This window comes from Chrysoperla carnea, chromosome 2, assembly GCF_905475395.1.
Source record: "Chrysoperla carnea chromosome 2, inChrCarn1.1, whole genome shotgun sequence".
NCBI lineage: Eukaryota > Metazoa > Arthropoda > Insecta > Neuroptera > Chrysopidae > Chrysoperla > Chrysoperla carnea.
This window is the reverse complement of record NC_058338.1, coordinates 95,322,027-95,343,728: the sequence shown is the minus strand read 5'-3', so window position 1 is coordinate 95,343,728 and position 21,702 is coordinate 95,322,027. Positions and strand designations below refer to the sequence as shown.

The window sequence follows — 21,702 nt, the reverse complement described above, 5'->3', positions numbered from 1 at the left end:
AAAGTACCAAAATATTATGTATTGGGTAATCTACGGACGTTTCAAACCAAGCGCTGTGCGCCTCCTTATGCATGATCATTTTTGTTTACAATTTTAACCATATTTCCGGTTCTATTCGTCGTATCTAGACGAAAAATTGTTTAGTAAAATTTTCAATAATTTAGGAGCTATGTTGTTTATAAAAAATTTCCCCCCACTCTGAGCGATGAGCAAGTTGCTTATTCGGATTCAGCGGTCCAAAATACCTCGAAATATACTCCTTGTTCGATGGGACCTGTAAATGCATACGAAATCCATTCAGTGCCTACATTATACATAGTATAATGGTATGCATTAATGCCTGCAACCTCGAGTTACCAGTAGTAGCTTGTTAAACTTATCTCAAACCACGATGAATATATATTTTTAATTTATGTCCAAAAGTATCAACAATAATTACAATAATTATTACTACGCATAAAATGTTTACGGATAATTTGTAAATAAAAAGTGTAAAAAAATAAAATTCAATTAGTAGGTATTTAGCTTTGTTGTGCTTCAGACAAAATCTAAACATTTATTTTTTTTACAAGAAATTATAAAAAGAAAAACTGACTGAAAAATGACTCTATTCGCTTTTTGTTATTTTCTTTTTAAACATATTATTGTGTTCTGGTAAGTTTTCTTATATATTACTCCAGCAAGTTTTTTTCTGTCCCATTCTTATCTTCCTTATTCCTTTATCAAATTCCATAAATATTAATGTACGATTGAAGGCAAAAGAAACGAGATATTTACGAAAAAACTGATTTTCGCGACCTTTGACCTGGAATATCTAAGGACGCAGACTTGAAACAATATTTATACCATCAAAATAAAGGTTTGAATAAAAATTCAGCCTTTTTTCGTTATATTCCGAGGTGATCCGTTATCTAAATTTGAACTGTGACCATATTTAGAAAAAAATACAATAAAACGTGATAAGCATTATTAATTTGGGAATATTATAAACACAATTTTACAAATGGTATTAAAAAATTTATTTTGATTTGCTTTTTATTTGATATTTTTATTGACAGAGTGGCCATAAATCGAAAAAATAAAAATTTATTATCGCTGGCGGATTTAAGGGGTGTCAAATAATCAGTTGCCGTGCACTAGGCCTTAGGAAAAGTATTACCCAAAATAGTTTTTTCATATTAAAAATGTTATTTCGTATGATTGTGCGAAATTTAGGCACTCTTAAAAAAAATTTTATAATAAATCCAATAAAAGTGGTTTGTTTTTCTATAAAAGACCATTTTTGTTAAAATTGAATGAACAAATGCATAAAAAGCTAAATTTTTGGTATCAATTATCTGTCTAAACTATTCGGCTTACAAAAAAAATGTTTGCATTATTTATAAAGAACAACTTTCTAATTTAAAGTGTTCATCTAATGTTGGTCAGTTATGAATCAGAGTGAGTTTTGAACCTGACAAATTATAACGAATTCGATGCCGGTATAAGATGTGTGCCTTTGAAACTAACATTTTTCGTTTGAAGCATTTTTCTCGATTAAATTTATTAATCGAGTTTCAAGCATATTGCAACTTAAAAAAAAGACACCCAGTAATAAATTTTTCGTTTCAGTGAAAACAGATGGAAATACGTGTGGTGAAAATCGTGTAATGGCAATGGCAAAAATTTATCGTGAAATGCAATGTACACCAATATTAGATGCTAAAAACCAATGCCCAAGGGCTTACGATTGTCAAATATTTCGAACAATAAGTGCGAATCCCAACAAATGCTATTGGAATAATACAGAATATGATGTTGGTAGCCAATTACCAAATGAATTAACGGAAATGGATTGCTTTGCTTCTTGTTACTGTTCATCATCCAAGGATTTGCGTCGTACAGAGTACGTTTATTTAATTGGGTTGATCCGTCAGTTTCAGTCAGTCATTCAGGACAAAACATTTTATATGTATAGACAATTGGTCTTATAAAAATTCTTTTGATGAATTTTTGATCAAATTTCGACTGAGAAACCGACTTCTTTCTATTCAACGTAAAATAATTAATCAAAAAAGACAAGAAATTACAGAAGTGATCATCGAATTTACTCAAGTTAATATCCTCGTTTGGTAGATTCGTTTTTGGATGAATATCAGAGAAACGGAACTTTTTTTATGATTTTGATTAACACCAGCTTAAGTTATTATTTATTACCCTCTCGGATACAGCAAGGACTTCTTTAGCAACGCAATGCCCGAATCATGAAGGTTATAAAGAAGGAGAACGATCGCTACGTGTTAAAGCATTAGCGCGTCTGTCCCTGAAAATTTGTAGAATTTATAGTTCATTTTTCAGCCACCAGCCGCGCTGTCATCAAGAAGTAGTATCTGCGAAGTTAGCTGTTTATTAGTACAAGTAGATGAAGTTAGTTGCATAATGTACAAATTGATATATCATTTCAAATTAGCGCACAACAGCCCGCTTTTATTGATACTACTTAGCGGTCGCAGCGCCTCACTTATTTTATCCATATTTCGGGGACAATATTTTCTATAGCGATCGTTCTCCTTCTTATAACCTTCATGGCCCGAATGTACAAAATTTTCTAAAAAAACATTTTGAAGTGATAAAAAGTTCATGACACAATCATGGTTCCATAAAATTAAAAGACAAAGTAATTCGATAAAACTTTATGAAAATTACTTTTATTTCAGACTTAATATTGTTCAAGCTGGATTTCGATGCGCCAATATTGAATGTCCAGGCGATGTGGATTATAATAATTCACCACCAGAAGCAGGCTGTCATTATGAACATAATTTATGAACTTGTTGCCCTAGCGGCATAATATGCCGTAAGTTATAGCTATCGTTTCTATTTTAAAAGAACTTTGTTTAAGATCAAAAAATCATCCTGTCATTAGAATCTGGTTTCCTCGTGCATACAGCGAAAACGCGGTCTATTTTATCGTGTCTTCCATTTAAAAAAAAACCCTAAACTTTCACGCTGTTTTTTCTTTTTCATTGTCAACATTTTACCACGCAAATGGGAAAACATTCCTTGCATAAATCTTTGGGACATCTTTTACATTTTTTAGCACTTTATTTTGAAATGGTTTTCAAAACGCGTATGTTTTCACTCGTTTGTTACAGCTCTGTGATTTGGGTGAAAATTAATTTAGAAAATGATTTGATAATGTGAAAAAATTTGTTATATACATATTTATTTGAAAGTTTAAAATTTTATATTAATCAACCAATGAAATTTTAGGATAATAATTAAATTTCATGGTATCTTCATCATTATCTATCTTCGTCGATTTTATTTTCACAGGTTGAGCAAAACCATAATCCAATTCACAATAAAATTGATGTTTATACAAACAGTGGGTATTTCGTGCCGCATAATATTTACCATCAACAATATAAACGTGTACATCACAATATTTTGGATCGATAATATTTTCGTTGTAAATTCGATATAAAGTCTGAAAAATATTTATAATTTTAATCAGAAATTTCCCAAACAAATAAGTTGGACCGATCGTGCGGAATTCCACAATGCGTAGAAAATCGTTTGGTGTGTAATGTGTAATCTTTTCCCAGAAAACACTTAACCTGGCAATAGGGAATATTCATGAAATTTAAATTTGATTCAAATATTTTTCTTCCGTAACTTTAATGGACTGGACATTTCAACTAAACCATTATTTTAGTAATTAATATCTTGTTAATTACTTAAAATTAATTAATAAAAGTATAAATTCAATGAGGGCATTTAAAAATTTTTAAAACGGAAAAAAAATTTTTATACGGACGTGACATCAAAGTACGGGCTTGTCAAATTTGTTGACATACTGTATGATATTATTTATAGTACAAGATCCGAATTAAGGTCGACCTTCACCCATCTGTTTACCGAATGAAAGTTATTTTTTATGAAATGTAAAATATTTACAAATATCTCTGTTGTGGGTTGCCCTAAAAAATATGCTCCAGACGACTTTTAATAAAAATATCAAAACTTGGAAAGCTTGTAAATTTTATTTTTTGACTGATATTTTGTGGACAATCATATAGCACCGTATTTGCAATAAAATTATCTTTATTTATATATGTGAGGCAATGAATTAACAGATGAACGTAATTACTATTCACAACTTGTAAAAATGCGAAAATAGTGAACGAAAAGAGGCAGCCAACATAGCTGCTGCATATTCTTTATGGCTTTTACTTTCGAGTAGATCAATATTCGTTAGATATGCAAGTCTGAAAAATTTCAACAAATTTTACTCTTGATATTTTCACTAAAAGTAGTCTTGACCACATTTTTTTAGGCAACCCATTGCAGGGATATTTGTTAACATTTTATATTTCATAAAAAATAACTTTCATTCGGTAAAAAGATGGGTGAAGGTCGATCCTAATTGGGATCTTAGACTATTACTTACATTTTATATGGTATTTCATTAAATTATACTATTCTACGGCTTTTTATAAGAAAACTTAATAATGACGAGTGTAAATTTTGTGTTATAAATTCATTTTTTTAAAGTGTAAATTATACATTGAACTGTCACCAATTGACAGATCACGTACTTACACATCATTAACAAAGAGCGCCAAAAAACTGCGTTTAAATATTTCAAAATTATAATGTATTTTAAATATTTTTTTACAATTAAATACAGCATTTTTAAGCAGTATTTATATTTTTTACTTTGTTATAACGGTGTAAACAATGAATTAAAAATATGTATAAAAAAAATACATGAATATTCCCTATTCATTTTCATATTCAAATTATGCATGCTAGGTAATTTTAACAAATTTTTAATACACGAATCAAAAAATGTTTGTGGCATCGTAGCTGCTAATCGGGTCAACCGATTAGGATTTTTTGTTTCTTTTGAAAGGTAATTTAATGGGGCGTGTTCTTAGCTATGTTTCAAATGCGAGTTTAGAGGGTTCCGTACCCGAAAAATTGATGGGGGTTTTTTTAAATTTTGTAAATTTCACTAGTATGCGGTAATTGAAAACCCTCCATTTTTTGATAGCTTGAAATGAGAGCCTGTTCCTAAAATATGTTGCATTTTATTCCTCTCCGCTCCTAATAAAATCTTAATCCGTTAAATTTAAAACAACAAAAGTTTAGATTGGTCAGGTTTACACTGGATCAGTGGCACTACTGTCTCGCAAGCTGCAACCTCTAGCGTTAATTTTTTGTTAAATCAGTCACTATACTTACTTCATTTGTTAAATCAGTCATTTCATTACCCCATAAACTGAAGAATTTTAATTTGTGTGGTTTACGGATTGAATTTAAAATTACATGAACGCCTTTTTGTTGAATTCGATTCGATGAAATGTCTAGCAAACGAATTTTCGTAAATGGTAAAGCTGCACTTAGAGCACTACAAAAGATAATTAAGCGAATTTCAGGTAAAAAAACATAGTCGATCCTGGATAAGGGAAAGTTCAATTGGAGGGACTTTTTTCGCTTATGGAGGTTTTTTACTTAACCAAATTTCTTCCTTGTACATAGTACATGAGTGGGTTTTCTCACTTATATAGAGATTTTAGACAAAAACAATGTTCGTCTCAGTCTGAATAATAGTTCTGAAAGTATTACTTTCTCTGAAAACTCTTATAATCTCTGAATAAGTTTTAATAAGACATAAAAAGTCGGAATAATTCCATTTTTTTGAGACTCTGTCAGAAGAGTTATTCAGAGTTAATAAAACTTACTAAAATGTTAGTAAGACTTATTAATACATTTAAAAGAATTTCTTTAAAAAATATATGCTTCATTGCTTCTGTATAAAGAGTTATTTAGAGTTTTTTAACTTATTAAAACTTCCTGTTGAAAATTTTTGCAGCTGAGAAAAGAGATAATTAAAAACTAAATAACTCTTTATACAGAAGCATATATTTTTAAAAGAAATTCTTTTTAAATCTATAAATATATAGGAGACTTTCTATAGATCTATATAGATAGTCACTCATCACGATATCTCTGGAACTATAAGACCTAGAGCCTTGAAGTTTGGCAGGAATATTCCTTTTGCCAAGTAGAGGTCAGCTAAGAACGGATTTTACGAAATTCCACCCACAAGGGGGGTTGCGGGGGTGTTCATGAACAAAAAATTCATATTTTTAAATTATGGCTTTTAATAGTTCAAAACTTGGTCAGAATGTTTTAAATTACATTTAGAAATTTTTTTAACCTTCGGAGGGTAGAAAGGTGTAGCGAGAAAGTGGGAAGGAAATATCGAATATTTACAAATATACCTAAGTGGGGTATCAAATAAAAGAGCATGACGTGTACATTACAAAAATGTTATCCAACGCGAGGAAATGTGGAGGGAGGGGTGCAAGTGGGGATGTTGCCCAGCAAAGCGGGTATATTTTACGCCACGCAAAGCGGGCGGGTAACAGCTAGTGTATTAATAAGTCTTACTAACTCTTTATACAGTCACAAAAATTAAAAAAAAAATGCTTTTAAAGTTTTAACAAGTCTTACTAACTCCTACTAACATTTTAGTAAGTTTTAGTAACTCTGAATAACTCTTCTGACAGAGTCTCAAAAAATGGAATTATTCCGACTTTTTATGTCTTATTAAAACTTATTTAGAGTTTATAAGACTTTTTCAGGGTTTTTAAGAGAAAGTAATACTTTAAGAACTTATTCAGACTTATTAACAGTTTCGTTTTTCCATGCCCGCACGTACGCAAGTGTTTTGGAGGTCAGACCATAACATTTTCCTATGTTATATGCTTCCTTATAGTCTATACAATATTTACAGTTATTTTTTCCTGAAAGTACGGTTTTGCAATAATCCTGTATTTATACCGTGCTCCTATATTACCAATCGAATTTCCAGCTATATTCAATGCAATTAAACCAGATGATGGTAAATAATTTGCTAACAATTCCATTCCCATATTACTAAAACGATTATATCCCAAATCCAGAAATTTTAATGTGATATTATGTTTCATTCCAATTAGCATTAATTCAATATCATGGCCATCTAATTCACATTTTTGGAGATGTAATTCAACTAAGGTTGTATTAAACTAGAAAAAAACAAAGTTTTATTTTTACTAATATTTAGCCGAGAAATTCCCAAATAATTATGCTCCCATTAATGAACTAACTATGAGTGAACGAACGATGTATGTATATGTTTCTTTGTTAGTGTAGTATGCATTTACAAGTCCCACCGAGCAATGAATGTATTTCAACTTGCTCATCGCTCAGACTGGGGAGAAATTTGTTATAAACAAATCAATTGTTTATACCGCGGTCATAGCTCCTAAACTATATATTGAAAATTTATTATCTAAACAATTTTGTACCATTTCTATTCTATATGAAAAAACAAATATTTCCTTTATACCATGCATAAATGTAATAGCAAGGTATACTAAGTTTAGTCCCAAGTTTGTAACGCTTTTATATATATATATATATAGAGGTGTTCATAAAATCATCTAATAATTGTCCATATTTCCGGTTGTCCGTCACGATAACTCAAAAACGAAAAAAGATATCAAGCTGAAATTTTTACAGCGTACTCAGGACGTAAAAAGTGAGGTCGAGTTCGTAAATGAGCAACATAGATCAATTGAGTCTTGGATCCGTAGGAGCCATTTTGCAAACCGTTAGAGATAGAACAAAGTTTAAATGTAAAAAATTTTCCTTATAAAAAAATAAACAACTTTTGTTTGAAGCATTTTTTCGTAAACATCACTGTTTACCCGCCAGGGAGTAAATTGTATAGTATGTATTATATAGGAATATCAGTTATGTATGTGTGACATGTATGTATGTGTTATGTGATAGAGTAATCAACTCTGCCTATGCGTGGTATTTCAACAATTAACTCAGTCAATTGTTTGTTTTCACTTGTTTTTAATCGTCTTGATACGAGCAATAGAACAGGAGATATGGTTAAAATTGTAAACAAAAATGATATTGTATAAAGTCGGCGCGCAACGCTTGGTTTGAAGCGTCCGTAGATTGGCCAATAAATAATATTTTGCTGTTTCAAGGTACTCATTTTAAAGTTATGAGTCTTTTATTTAATTTTATGCACATAAAAAAACGTTTTATACAATAGAAACGAAGCTAGCACGATTGTCAGTTTTAAGTTTTATCATTAGTTTCTAAGTGGAAAGCGAGTCCTTAGCGAAAGAAAACCCCACATAATTATATATGAGAAAATTGCTAATTTGTTCTAGTTTAAGAATCTTTTTTATTTTTTTATATCTCTATTAAAACTTGAGTTATTGCAACCGAACGCGAATGTATGAATATAATTTGGGTAATATCGTGTAACTTGAAAAAATAGACAAACTTTGAAAAGCTGTATCTTCCAAACTTTCGATCCTATTAAAAGCGGCTGCATGGTCTCAATTTATTGCAAATTTAACCTTATTTGTATATAAATATACAGTTTTTTATATGAAAAACCAGTCCTTCCAGGTCAAAATCGGCAAAAACTGAAATAAGGTAAAAATTTTCGAGGTTTTACTTATTTTTCGGCATATCTGGTCGTTTACCGAGATCGAAAACATAAATTTATCATTGCTTTTACATTGCAAACAACATATCAAAGAAACAAACATACCTGATTTGGTGAAACGTTTACCCTCTTTCATGTTTAATTTGACTGAATCAGAATTGATTTATACATTCGCGCTCGGTTGCAATAACTCAAGTTTGAATAAAGATATTTGGAAAAATAAAAATGATTCTTAAACTAGAATAAAAGACCTCGCACAAATTAGATGTAATCTGCATTTCGGTCTAACTTTTCAAATTTTAGGAAATGATAGTTTAAGTCATTCTGAATAAAAGTTCCCATAGTCACAAGTCATGAAAATGACAGGATTTCAAGCTATCGCTAAATTAAAGTTGGAAAATGTACTCATTTGTATAAAAAAATTATTGTAATTTAATTGTCAAAAATCATATACGTATATATGTAGCTGAAAATATCGATCTTAACAATTCATATTATTGATCCAGTGAACATTTAACGCTGCTTCTTCTTCGAATTTCGTAACATATTCTTCAAAAAACAATAATTAAAAAACAACACCCTTAGATTAAAAAACACACGTATGCATGTAGTTATACATATCTGTATATGTACTTGCCTATACACACATAGGCATATATTATACAAATGAGTACATTTTCCAACTGTAATTTAGCTATAACGTGAAATCCTGTCATTTTTATGACATTGTAACCATGGGAACTTTTCTTTAGAATGACTTAAACTATCATTTCCCAAAATTTGAAAAATTTTGATCGAACTGCAAATTACATCCAATTTGTGCGAGGTCTTTTGCAATTTTCTCATATATAATTATGTGAGGTTTTCTTTCGCTAATGGCTCGCTTTCCACTTATAAACTAATAGCGGACCGGAAAAATGATAAAACTTAATACTTAAAACCGTGCTAGCTTCGTTTTTATTATATAAAACAATTAAATTAATATTTTATTTAATATTTTCAGAATTTTTCTAACTTTTTCAGAGATAGTTTTACTTCACATATTCTTTTTCTGAATTTCAAACTAAGTATTCTGAGTTCGAGGACAGATTTATTTCCACAAGGGTAGCAACAATATTTTGAAGGGTTTTAATCTTGGGACTAAAATTAGTATACCTTGATATATACTTATTTCATATATAAAAGGTATAAAAACGCATATTTGCAACAATAACAAAAAAACGCATAACTTACTTTTAACATATCACCAATGGTTTCAGCTAAATGACCAGACTGATATTGTGAACGTATAAAGCTTGGTATTATTCGTGAAATATCTAAAACTTTAATATTTTTATTAAATCCACGATCCTCACGTAACGATGTCGTTATAAATGCTAAACTTGATAATGTTTGATCAGTTTCAGCTAAATCCAAATGTTCTAATATAGGATTTGTGGCCAATAATAATCCTATTAATTTTCCTCCCTATAAAGTAAAAATGTAACAGTATAAGTAACAGAGTTAATTGTTTAAATAACTAAAAAATATTTTATATACACTTATTCTGGGTAGTATGATCGGGGAGCATCATTGAACCACTGGTATGTCCATTACAAAATTCTACCAATCATCTACCACATGCAAAGTAGGTTAGGAGGTTTGGTGTGGCCACACAAACTATTCTAGGATATGGCACGTAAAAAAAATCATGAACCCTAACTTTTTGCCGCGTAATAAATAAGCTCCTGAGTCGATGTAGAGCATTTAATCTCATAGGATATTACAGTGTGTTCTCGGATAGAGTTAACTATACTTGTAAATTTTTTATTTTTCAATTTAAGAAAAAAAGTCATTCTTTATACAAAATTTTGCTTATTGTGAAAAGTATGTAGGCATATTTAAAACTTCTAAATAATGTACAGGGTAACCAAAAAATTGAAATCACTATTTTTCTTTTTGGTAAACTACCCTTCCTTTTTATAAGTTGGCAAAATATTATTCAGAAAAGTTGCTCGCAATTAACAATTATGACTCTTTACAAAATATCAAGAAGATCCGTGTACTTTAATTATAGCATCATTTTTTATTTGAATAAAAGTGTCAATTACAAAAAAACGTAATAAAGAAATTTTTTGTGGACTAGGTTAGAAAATTAAAAAGAAAATTTACTTCCTCGGATGAGCATTCACTAAGAATGGATTTTTCAAAGTTGGAAAGATCTTCTTGAAATTCAATCATGAATTTGAATCTTGAGTCATAATTGTTAACTTCGAGCAACTTTTCTTAGTAACGTTTTATCAACATATAAAAGGGAAGGGTAGTTTACCAAAAATAAAAATAGTGATTCCAATTTTTTGGCTACCCTGTACCTTATTTAGAAGTTTTAAATATGCCTACATACTTTTTAGAATAAGCAAAATTTTTCATAAAGAATGACTTTCTTTTTTTAAAATGTAAAATAAGAAAATTTCCAAGTATAGTTACCTCTATCCGGGGACACACTATATATGACAGAAACGGCCATTTTCAAGATAGAGGAAGGTGCTGAAATCTGGGGAAAAAATGGACTCTAACCGCCAGGAAGCAACGGTAAGTCAAAGTGGATCCTAGCCGGAAAACTCAAGTGCGATTTTCTTGTTAAAACATGTAATTTTATGGAAAAATAGTGGCAGACACCGCAAACTGGTAGTATGACAGTAATTTGAAATCAAGCGTGGAAGAAGTCTCAAAAATTGCTGGAAAAGAAGTAAGTAAAAATTGAAGAATACACAATACTGACAGACAAAACTAACATGTTTACCTAATAAACTTATTATTTAATTTTATTTTTTCGTTCAAATTATTTTTCTAGCGTGTTTTTTCCTAAGCGATACATTTTTAGACCGTCAGTATATTTTTTGTCAAACCTAGATATAATTAGCTTGAAAATGAGGAGTGAATTATGGAATTTGATAAAGGATTAAAGAAGATAAGGGTCGGACAGAAAAAAACTTGCTGGAGTAATAATATATAAAATAATCAATTTGACTCTGACGTTATTAAAAAAGGTATAAACCGTCAAACGTAATAACTAATTATAATAAAATAAAAACCTCTGAACCGATTTTGTTTCCAACTAATCTCAGTGTTTTTAATTTCAAATTCTGTCCCAATGTGGCGATCGCTTGTATACCTTTTTCTGTAATATCATTATGCATAACATTTAAATATTGTAAATTGTGTAATTTATTTAAAACTCTATAAACAATTTCTATAAAGCCTTTATCACCAATTGAATTGTATGCTAAATCTAATTTTACAATTGTCGGAGTAGTTTTGATGTATTCACAAATAATTGGTACATCATAATCTTCTAGACGTCTTCTGAAATAGATTTTTATTAATTACTTTTAGATACTTATGGCAAGGTCGTCATCAGTCGATGGCAAATAAGGGGGTAAGTTGCTTTAGGAGAATCGGAAGAGTATGAATTGTATGTACAAATAAAAATATAGGAGATAAAATGCGAAAATTTATTTTTATAATAAATAATTAAAATAATAAAAAATAATTTTATTATCAAGTTTTTTTATTTCATCTCAAAATTTTTCGAACTTGCGTTCATTCTCAAGAGATTTAATCTAATTTATATACTAATTCCAAATTCTTCATATCAATCATGGTCCGTTAAAATGTACTCCTTCAATAGTTACGTATACCGACTTTTGCATATTCCTTTAGATTAGATAATCAAAATTATAAAAAAGAATTAAATATCATCAAATTTATTGCAAGTAAAAACGGATATAATCCTAAAATTATAGACAAATTAGTAGGAACGAAAATAGAAATAAAAAAACTTTTAACAAAAAGAAAACCGACTTCAAATGAAAAACTTTTCCGAAACAAATTAATATGCACTAAAAAGTAAAAAAATAACGATAATATAATGTTGTTAAAATTATTTTTATTTTTGGAGTCGATGTCAACCAAGCTAATGTAGCAAACTGTTCTGTCAAAGTTTTTTCCTTGGCTGACACCGACTCCAAAAATAACAATAATTTTAAATACATTATATGATCGTTAATTTTTTACTTTTTAGTGCATATTAATTTGTTTCGGAAAAGTTTTTCTTCTGAAGTCGGTTTTCTTTTTGTTAAAAGTTTTTTTTTTTTTTTCTGATTTTTAGTGAATCTGAAGTACACTAACTAATTTGTCACTAAAAAAAGAATCATCAAAATCGGTTGGCGTGATATTGAATTATTCGTCCTCTTGTCGTGCATACTTAATACAAATTTAAGACTTTTATGGTTTTCTCATGGATGCCGTTGTCAGAATTGAATGAAAATGAAATGGGACCACACGGGAAGCACCAGCTTTCAAACAGATAAAAAATCATCAAAATCGGCTTATCCAGTCAAAAGTTCTGAGGTAACAAACATAAAAAAAAATACAGTCGATTTGATAACCTCCTCCGTTTTTGTTTGAAGTCGGTTACAAATAGTTTTGAAACATGGTTATAGTATAAATGATACAAACAAAGAAAACAATTGGGCATCTCTACCGTAGGTATACAAGTTTTGAATCGAAAATTGGCCTTTTTTCAAAATATATAATTACAACATTATATTTTCAAATTATAATTTAATGTTATCAAAATTATTAGTAAATAATAAACAATAAGCCTTAGATAAAGAAAAATCAGGTATTTACCAAATTAAATGTGCAGAATGTCCCGTTACATATGGGGGGAATCGGGCCACGCATTCAAAGAAATAATTGCATTTTAAACCATTGCATTTTAAATGCTCATAAATTTGATTATAAATTCAAAATTTTATACACATGCGAGAAAGGGAAGCTTATGATCGTTTTAGAAGGTTTAGAAATTTGGAAAAATTCAAAAACAACCTGTAACGATAAAAAGGATATATTAAGCACTCCTATTTTGGGTCTAAATTTCAAATAATTTTCTTTAAAATTTTCATTTCAGTTTCTAAGGTAATCATACTAACGTCAAAAAATTTTTTGAAACCATGGCAATCATTTTATTACATTTATTAACCGACTTCAAACAAAAAAAGGAGGAGATTATCAATTCGACTGTATTTTTTTTTATGTTTGTTACCTCAGAACTTTCGACTGGGTGAATCGATTTTGATGATTTTTTTATTTATTTGAAAGCTAGTGCTTCCCGTGTGGTCCCATTTCATTTTGGTGAAGTTTTGATAACGGCATCCATCAGAAAACCATAATTGTCTTAAATTTGCATTTTAATTTATTAATTTTGCATGTATGCACGACAAGAGGACGAATAACTCAATATCACGCCAACCGATTTCCATGATTCTTTTTTTAGTGATAAATTTGTTAGTACACTTCAAATTCACTAAAAATCACAAAATAAAAAAAACTTTTAACAAAAAGAAAATCGACTTCAAAAGAAACACTTTTCCAAAACAAATTAATATGCACTAAAAAGTTAAGAAATAACGATCATATAATGTAGTTAAAATTATTGTTATTTTTGGAGTCGGTGTCAGTTTAGCTCTAGCAAAGCTCTGTCAGAGTTGCTTCCTTGGCTGACACCGACTCCAAAAATAACAATAATTTTAACAACATTATTTTATCGTTATTTCTTAACTTTTTAGTGCATGTTAATTTGTTTTGGAAAAGTGTTTCTTTTGAAGTCGGTTTTCTTTTTTATAAAGTTTTGTTTATAAACAAATTTTGTATAAATTAGATTGAATCTCTTGAGAATGAACGCAAGTTCGAAAAATTTTGAGATCAAATAAAAAAACTTGTAGTTATACACTAATAATAAAATTATTTTTTATTATTTTAATTATTTATTATAATTTAGTATGTACTACCAAAAACCTAATATAAATTCAATTAATTTATTTTTATTTTACCATTAATTTACCTGAAAACAGGCTTATGGATCTAATCTAGAGAATTAAATTTTGAGGGGTCTCATAAACTGGAATCCGGGTTTATACTGGTGAGAACCGTGATCTTTTTTGTATTTTAGTGCCTTACCTAAAAATTTCTTTTTTTGCTGTTCCTTTTTCCCCCCTCTCATCGTATGGGCGCTCTTTTCCTAAAGACTTTTTGCCAAAAATGATTTTATTTACTTTTTGTACACCCTATATATGAAATAAATCAGAGTAAATTAATTTCAATCCCAAGTTGGTAACGCTTAGAAATATTGATGCTTCAAACAATATTTTGATATAACTAGGTATTCATAAAATTAACCTAACTAATTCATTTCCGTTTGTCTGTCCGTTAATACGACAACTCAAAGATGAAAAAAGATATCGAGATGAATTTTTTGTATCGTGCTTTACACCCTAAAGTGAATTTGAGTTCGTAAATTGGCAACATGGGTCGATTGGGTCTTGTAAACCGTTAGAAGCACCGTTTGAAACATTTTTTCGCAAATATGAGAGCCTAAATTAGGACAAAAATTTAGTTTCCCCTTTCTCAAAAACTATAAAAGATGGTTATTTGAAAATTTGTAGGTAGTTTGATTGATTCTAATTTCTTAATAAACTCATCCGATTACTGAAATTTTGAATTCAGTAGAAGTTTACATTTTTAAAAAGAAATGGGTCCTTTGAACCAATTCTTTGAATCTCTATATAGGGGGTCAGCTTCCCTTATCTGCCTCCCTTAGCGACGCCCATGAACATCTATACCAAAAATTTATTTCGTATCATCAATCAAGTGTTACAAACTTGGGACTAAAACTATTATATCTTGATATATATTTCATATATACAGTGTATAAAAACTGTTACTTTTTGCGTTAATTTTGGGACACTCTATATATGGGAAAAACTCGAATTTTCTTAATTCCTCAACTTATTAGTTTATTCGATTTTTCAACCGTAGTGTGATTATGGTCTAAAATACTTTATATACATACATTCACTTACTTGATAATGTCCCGTAATTCATTGCCTTTTAATCGTAAATATTTGGTACCATCAGAATTCTTTTCTGTGTACAATTGCATAAAAATAATCGTGATAACTTTTAAACGTTTTTGTTCTTGAATTTTTGTACATTTTAAGTTTTGTACTTCAACCTCGTAATTCATTTTTATGTTCAATCTCAAAAAAAAAAAAAAACTCAATAAAATAATGACTCAATAAAATCATGACATAAAAATGTTGGGATATCAAAAATCTATTCTTTTTTTTGACTGGGTGATTCAACATTTTTGAGAGTTTGATTGTCAATAGCCCTGTAAGTAAAACTGCATTTACACGAATTTCAAAATTTCGCATATGAATCAATACTTAACGATATAGATACAATATAGACTAGGTGTGTCACGGTTTATCCTGACAGAAATTTTTTTACCGGGATTTTTTAATTTTTACTGGTGTGACAGACATTTTGGTAAAGTTTTGACCTGTCACACTGAGATATTTCGAAAGTAGGGGAAGAGTACGATAACTGTGGCGCCACGATTTGACGATGGAATATGGTTAAACATAGTAAAACAAATCGAAAATGAAGAGTACCAAATTTTCCTGAAAATAGATAAAATTTGCAATAAAATGATCTCTTACAAATTAATTTCCATGAAAGTGCAAAATACTTCTAATTATTAAAAATATTTCTGCCAGGATAAACTCTGGCATACCTAGTCCATCTTGTACCTAACAGGTTGGCTGATAACTGATAAGTCCCCGGTCTGACACATATATGGCGTCGCTAGTATTAAATGCATATTATTTTTATATAGTACCAACCTTCAAATGATTCGTGTCAAAATTTGACGTCTGTAAGTCAATTAGTTTGTGAGATAGAGCGTCTTTTGTGAAGCAACTTGTGTTATTGTGAAAAAAATGGAAAAAATGGAATTTCGTGTTTTGATAAAATACTGTTTTCTGAAGGGAAAAAATACAGAGTCCGGAAACTCATTATCAAGCCAAGTTTTTGCTTCCACTGTATTTTTTCCCTTCAGAAAACAGTATTTTATCAAAACACGAAATTCCTTTTTTTCCATTTTTTTCACAATAACACAAGTTGCTTCACAAAAGACGCTCTATCTCACAAACTAATTGACTTACAGACGTCAAATTTTGACACGAATCATTTGAAGGTTGGTACTATATAAAAATAATATGCATTTAATACTAGCGACGCCATATATGTGTCAGACCGGGGACTTATCAGCCAACCTATTATATCCATAAATAGCATTGATTCATATGCAAAATTGAGAAATGCGTGTAAGTGCAGTTTTACTGTAACGGGCTCCTCGTTTATATGCATACATAAACAAATAAAATAATTTAACGTTATCAAAATTATTAGTAAATAATAAACAAAAAACTTTAGATAGAGAAAAATCAGGTATTTACCAAATTAAATGTGCAGAATGTCCCGTTACATATGTGGAGTTCGGGCCGCGCATTCAAAGAAAGAATAGAAGAACATAATGCATCTATTCGACTAAAAAACATTGGTGCAACAGCTTTTTCAGACCATTGCATGCTCATAAATTCAATGATAAATTCAAAATTTTACACACATGCGAGAAATTGAAGCTTATAAACGTTTTAGAAGGGTTAGAAATTTGGAAAAATTCAAAAACAACGCGTGTAACAATAAAAAGGATGTGTTACAAAATCCTATTTTGAGTCTAAATTTCAAATAATTTTCTTTAAATTTTCATTTCAGTTTCCAAGGTAATCGTACTAACGTCAAAAAATTTATAAAACCATGGTTTTCATTTTGTTATATTTATCATGAACAAATTTTGTATTAATTAGATTGAATCTCTTGAGAATGAACGCAATTTCGAAAAATTTTTAGATCAAATAAAAAAAAACTGGAGTCTGCATACACTAATAACAAAATTATTTTTTATTTTAATTATTTATCATAAAAAATGATTTTTTCAAAATTCTATAGATTAAAATACCCCCTTAATGTATCATTTTCTTAATATTTTTCTAGATATATTTCTTTTCGATATGATTTCCGGAAAATATATCGATATAATTGAATTATTTAAGGAAAAAACCATGCTGTTAACTAATACATAATCTATTATTGAATTTACTTAGAAAATTACTATAAAAGACTAACTTTCTACTGATTTTAGTATCAGTATACTTTAAACATTCTCTCGAATTCGAAGTGTATTTAATAATTTTACTAGAACATCTTCATTAATAAATAATTCAAAATGGTTATGAGAAAATTAATTATTTTATTTACAATTGTTTATTTTCTAAGTATTGTTTCTTGTGAAATGAATGAAGTTGGTAAGTCAATCTTTTTAATTTTACCAAGTTTAGAATTTAGATTTATTATAGACAAGTGTACGCGTTAAACGAAAAAACATATCAAGCTGAAATTTTTACAGCGTACTCAGGACGTAAAAAGTGAAAACAAACAATTGTCTGAGTTAATTGTTGAAATACCATGTATAGACTGTGTTGATTACTCTATCACATTACATATACATACATGTCACACATGCATTACTGATATTCAAATATAATACACAATTTACGTCTAATTTATGCGCCCTCGCGGGTAAACAGTGATGGTTACGAGAAAATGTTTCAAACAAAGTTGGTTATTTTTTATAAGGAATATTTTTTACATTTAAACTTTTGTTCTATCGCTAACGGTTAACAAGATAGGTCTTACGGACCCAAGACCCAATTGACCTATGTTGCTCATTTACGAACTCGAACTCACTTTTTACGTCTTAAGTACGCTGTAAAAATTTTACCTTGATATCTTTTTTCGTTTTTGAGTTATCTTGTTGGCAGACAGACGGACAGACAACCGAAAATGGACTAATTAGGTGATTTTATAATATAACCAAAATTTTGTTGGTGGCATCAATATTTTTAAGAGTTACAAACTTGGGACTAAACTTAGTATACCTTGCATATTACATATATGCATGGTATAAAAAGGGTAGAGGTCGAGTTCATAAATGAGCAACATAGGTTAATTCTTGTAAACAGTTTGAGATAGACCAAAAGTTTAAATGTAAAAAATATTCCTTCTATCAAAAAATATACAACTTTAAACATTTTTTTGTAAACATCTCTATTTACTCACGAGGGCACACATTAGATACAAATTTTATAGTACAGTAGAATCTCGATAAGTTAAAGTCCAAGGGAAACACAAAATATTTTAAGTTATAGAGGTTTTAAGTTATCAAGAGTCTATGTTAGCTAAAGGTTAATATAGAGGTATGTACATGTTTCTATGTACCCTAGTTAATATAGAGGTATGTACATGTTTCTATGTAGTTACTGAGGGCCTATACAGAGATTATTTATTTAAGTTATAGAGGTTGCGTATTTTAAGTTATAGAGGTTTTGGGCTCTGATAGGAAGGGAACATAGTATTTTTTGAAGTAACAGAGGTTTTTATGTTACCGAGGTTTAAGTTATCGAGATTCTACTGTATGTAATTATCAGTTATGTATGTGTGACATGTATAGGTATATGTGTAATGCAACAGAGTAATCAACACTGTCTATACCTATACATGATATTCTAACAATTAACCCAGTCAATTGTTTGTTATCATTTGTTTATATATAAACTAACATAATTACTTTTTTAAATTTGTTAGAAAATACTGTTAAATTTTCAATGTAAAACATATATACAATCCATAGACTTATATGTCAATCCATACAATTATATTAGTTAAGCACGGAGCAAATAAGTAACTACACGATTTGTTAATCAATCGAAATTGGTATCAGAAGGAAGATAACTTAATTACGAAAATAATGGTCCTTGAGTTTTATTTCAGGGAGTTACCATAACTCCCATAAACTTAAAATCCAATTTAAGCCCTACATAAATTCTCAAAGTAAAGTGAAGAGGTAAAAATGGAAACCGAAGGCTTTGACGTTTAAAAATTTCAAATTTACAAAGTGTGTGTATCAGAGTGTGTTGTCTTCATTTTAAAACAAGTGAAAACAAACCATTGACTGAGTTAATTGTTGAAATACCATGCATAGTCAGTGTTGATTTCTTTATCACATTACACATACATACATGTGACACATACATAACTTATAATCAAGTATAGTACATATTATAAAATTTCCGCCTAATTGGCCCCCACACGGGTAAACAGTGATGTTTACGAAAAAATGTTTCAAACAAAAGTTGTTTAATTTTTGATAAGGAACATTTTTTACATTTAAACTTTTGTTCTATCTATAACGGTTTACAAGACCCAATTGACCTATGATGCTCATTTACGAACTTGACCTCACTTTTTACGTCCTGAGTACGCTGTCAGCTCGATATCTTTTTTCGTTTTTGAGTTATCGTGTCCACAGACGGACGGACGGACAACCGGAAATGGACTAATTAGGTGATTTTATGAACACCTATGACAAAATTTTGTTCCTAGCATCATTATTTTTAAGCGTTACAAACTTGGGACTAAACTTAATATACTATGTATATTTCATATATACATGGTATAAAAGTGATTTTTTCAAAGATACTGACTGTCACAAAAGTTATTTGTACTTGTACTGTACATGTACAGTAAGTACAACTAATATGACACATATTTTGTCTTTTCATTCAATGAAAAAAATCAAAATGAAATAAATATTGTTTACATTTTTTTTACTCGTTGCGCTGACATTTTTGCGTTAAAATTCCATAGCCTAATCATCTAATATCTAAATCAACCACTGAATGTATGATTTCCAAGATTATAACCTACAATTATTTTTTTTCTTTTTTGTAGGTATATGTATACGAAATTGTGCTCAATGTAAAAAAATGTTTGGATCATATTTTGATGGTCAACTATGCGCCGATACTTGTGTGAAATTTAAAGGTAAAACAATTCCAGATTGTGAAGATGTTGGTTCGATTTCACCGTTCTTAAATAAATTTGAATAAACAACAAACCTATGTTATATGTAATCGATTTTATGTGCCAGAATAATTATTATTTTAAAAATTTAATAAATTAACCTGTCCGCTAAAATTCTTGTTGTGTTATTTTCTTCATTTAAAATCTGTTGACCCACTTAACCTGCCAGCACTCGCGTCAATCTTTCGGTAATCTTTAGTTGCGTTCTTTAATTTTGTAAATCGTAACCTCTACATAATTTTATATAAATTTATTTTTTAATGCAGTATAGCTAATTAAAAATAGTTTGATTACGTGATTATTGAAAAATGTTTGAGAGTGAAAATATTAAAGCAGAGAAATAATCTTAATAATTAAATTCATTTTAATTAATTTCATCATATTTCTATCTGTTGTTTTAATTTACTGAGTATGACTTATATTAAACTAACAAAAGTACACGAGCAAGCCCGAAAATTTCCGCAGTCCTTTTTTTTTGCTTTCACATTTAAAAGATTAAAAAGATTACCAAGTTACTTAAAAAGACATTTTAAATAATATTTTATCAATTTTGGGGTAGGCTTGATTTGACCACTTTTGATGATTTCATCCCCTCCAGCTCCACGGCTCCAGGGGGAGAGGTCCCAGAGGGGAGTTATATCAAACCTAGGACCTTGTTGATATAAACCCTGATACGAAGTTTTACTGCTGCCCCCTCAACCTTTCTCTAGAAAATCCCATTTTCCTGTATTTGGGAAGGTTCTCCTTAGGGTGTGGGCCTTCTCGAATTTTCCCGAATATGTGGCTTATACCAATCCTAGGAACACTTTAAGCCTTGTACCAAGTTTAATCGAAATCGTTAGAGCCGTTTTTGAGAAAACCCCAAAAATCCTGTTTTGACCCAAAGGGAAGTACCCTTGAAAAAAGGCCCGGGAAAAAAAGAAAAAACCGTCTGGAATTATGACCAAACTGAACCTATATACCGAGTTTGAGAAAAAGTGGTTGGAAATTGAAGGCTCCAGCTTGGTAACAGACATACCGACGGACTCAACATTTTTTAAAAACCACTTTTTTGGAATCAGGGACCCTCAAAACGTGTATTTCCGTTGAAACCGGAACGACATCGATTTTCTTCGACCGCAATATATTATTTATAATATAATAAGGTAAAACTATTATCCATGGGAACTGATTCTACCACTAGACAGCGCTAGAATCAGTTCCCCTAGCGAATAGTCTGTGTATCGGGACCGTGCATCTAGAATGTCACGCCAACTAGTGACTAAAAGGTGAACCTTTTGGGCAATAATAATAATATACTATTCCTCAGTAACATGTGA

At 29.8% G+C, this 21,702-nt stretch overlaps 3 protein-coding genes across 3 annotated transcripts; 2 read left to right on the top strand and 1 right to left on the bottom strand.

The window, feature by feature from the left end:
- Nucleotides 1-619: 619 nt before the first annotated feature.
- On the top strand, nt 620-20,337 carry LOC123291794. Its single transcript, XM_044872215.1, has 4 exons — nt 620-654; nt 1,612-1,885; nt 2,697-2,836; nt 20,252-20,337. Exons 2-3 carry the CDS (start codon nt 1,650-1,652, stop codon nt 2,806-2,808), a joined length of 348 nt encoding a protein of 115 aa, XP_044728150.1. The 5' UTR covers nt 620-654; nt 1,612-1,649; the 3' UTR covers nt 2,809-2,836; nt 20,252-20,337.
- On the bottom strand, nt 2,848-15,497 carry LOC123293073 (leucine-rich repeat-containing protein 34-like). Its single transcript, XM_044873789.1, has 7 exons — nt 15,418-15,497; nt 11,587-11,857; nt 9,746-9,979; nt 6,835-7,061; nt 5,230-5,395; nt 3,314-3,469; nt 2,848-2,856 (listed from the first exon to the last, which is right to left on the bottom strand). The coding sequence occupies exons 1-7, from the start codon at nt 15,495-15,497 to the stop codon at nt 2,848-2,850; spliced, it is 1,143 nt and encodes a 380-aa protein (XP_044729724.1).
- On the top strand, nt 20,200-20,497 carry LOC123293072 (eclosion hormone). The gene has a single exon (XM_044873788.1). It carries the CDS (start codon nt 20,200-20,202, stop codon nt 20,407-20,409), a length of 210 nt encoding a protein of 69 aa, XP_044729723.1. The 3' UTR covers nt 20,410-20,497.
- The last annotated feature ends 1,205 nt before the right edge of the window (nt 20,498-21,702 follow it).

Coding starts and splice junctions, on each gene's coding strand:
- LOC123291794 (XM_044872215.1), top strand. CDS start 1,650: ATGGCAATGGCAAAAATTTATCGTGAAATGCAATGTACACCAATATTA. Junction 1,886..2,696: donor AAGGATTTGCGTCGTACAGA/GTACGTTTATTT, acceptor CTTTTATTTCAG/ACTTAATATTGTTCAAGCTG.
- LOC123293073 (XM_044873789.1), bottom strand. CDS start 15,497: ATGCAATTGTACACAGAAAAGAATTCTGATGGTACCAAATATTTACGA. Junction 7,062..9,745: donor CCATTGGTGATATGTTAAAA/GTAAGTTATGCG, acceptor GTTTTTTTCTAG/TTTAATACAACCTTAGTTGA. Junction 5,396..6,834: donor ATTGGTAATATAGGAGCACG/GTATAAATACAG, acceptor TATCTTTTGTAG/TGCTCTAAGTGCAGCTTTAC.
- LOC123293072 (XM_044873788.1), top strand. CDS start 20,200: ATGTATGATTTCCAAGATTATAACCTACAATTATTTTTTTTCTTTTTT.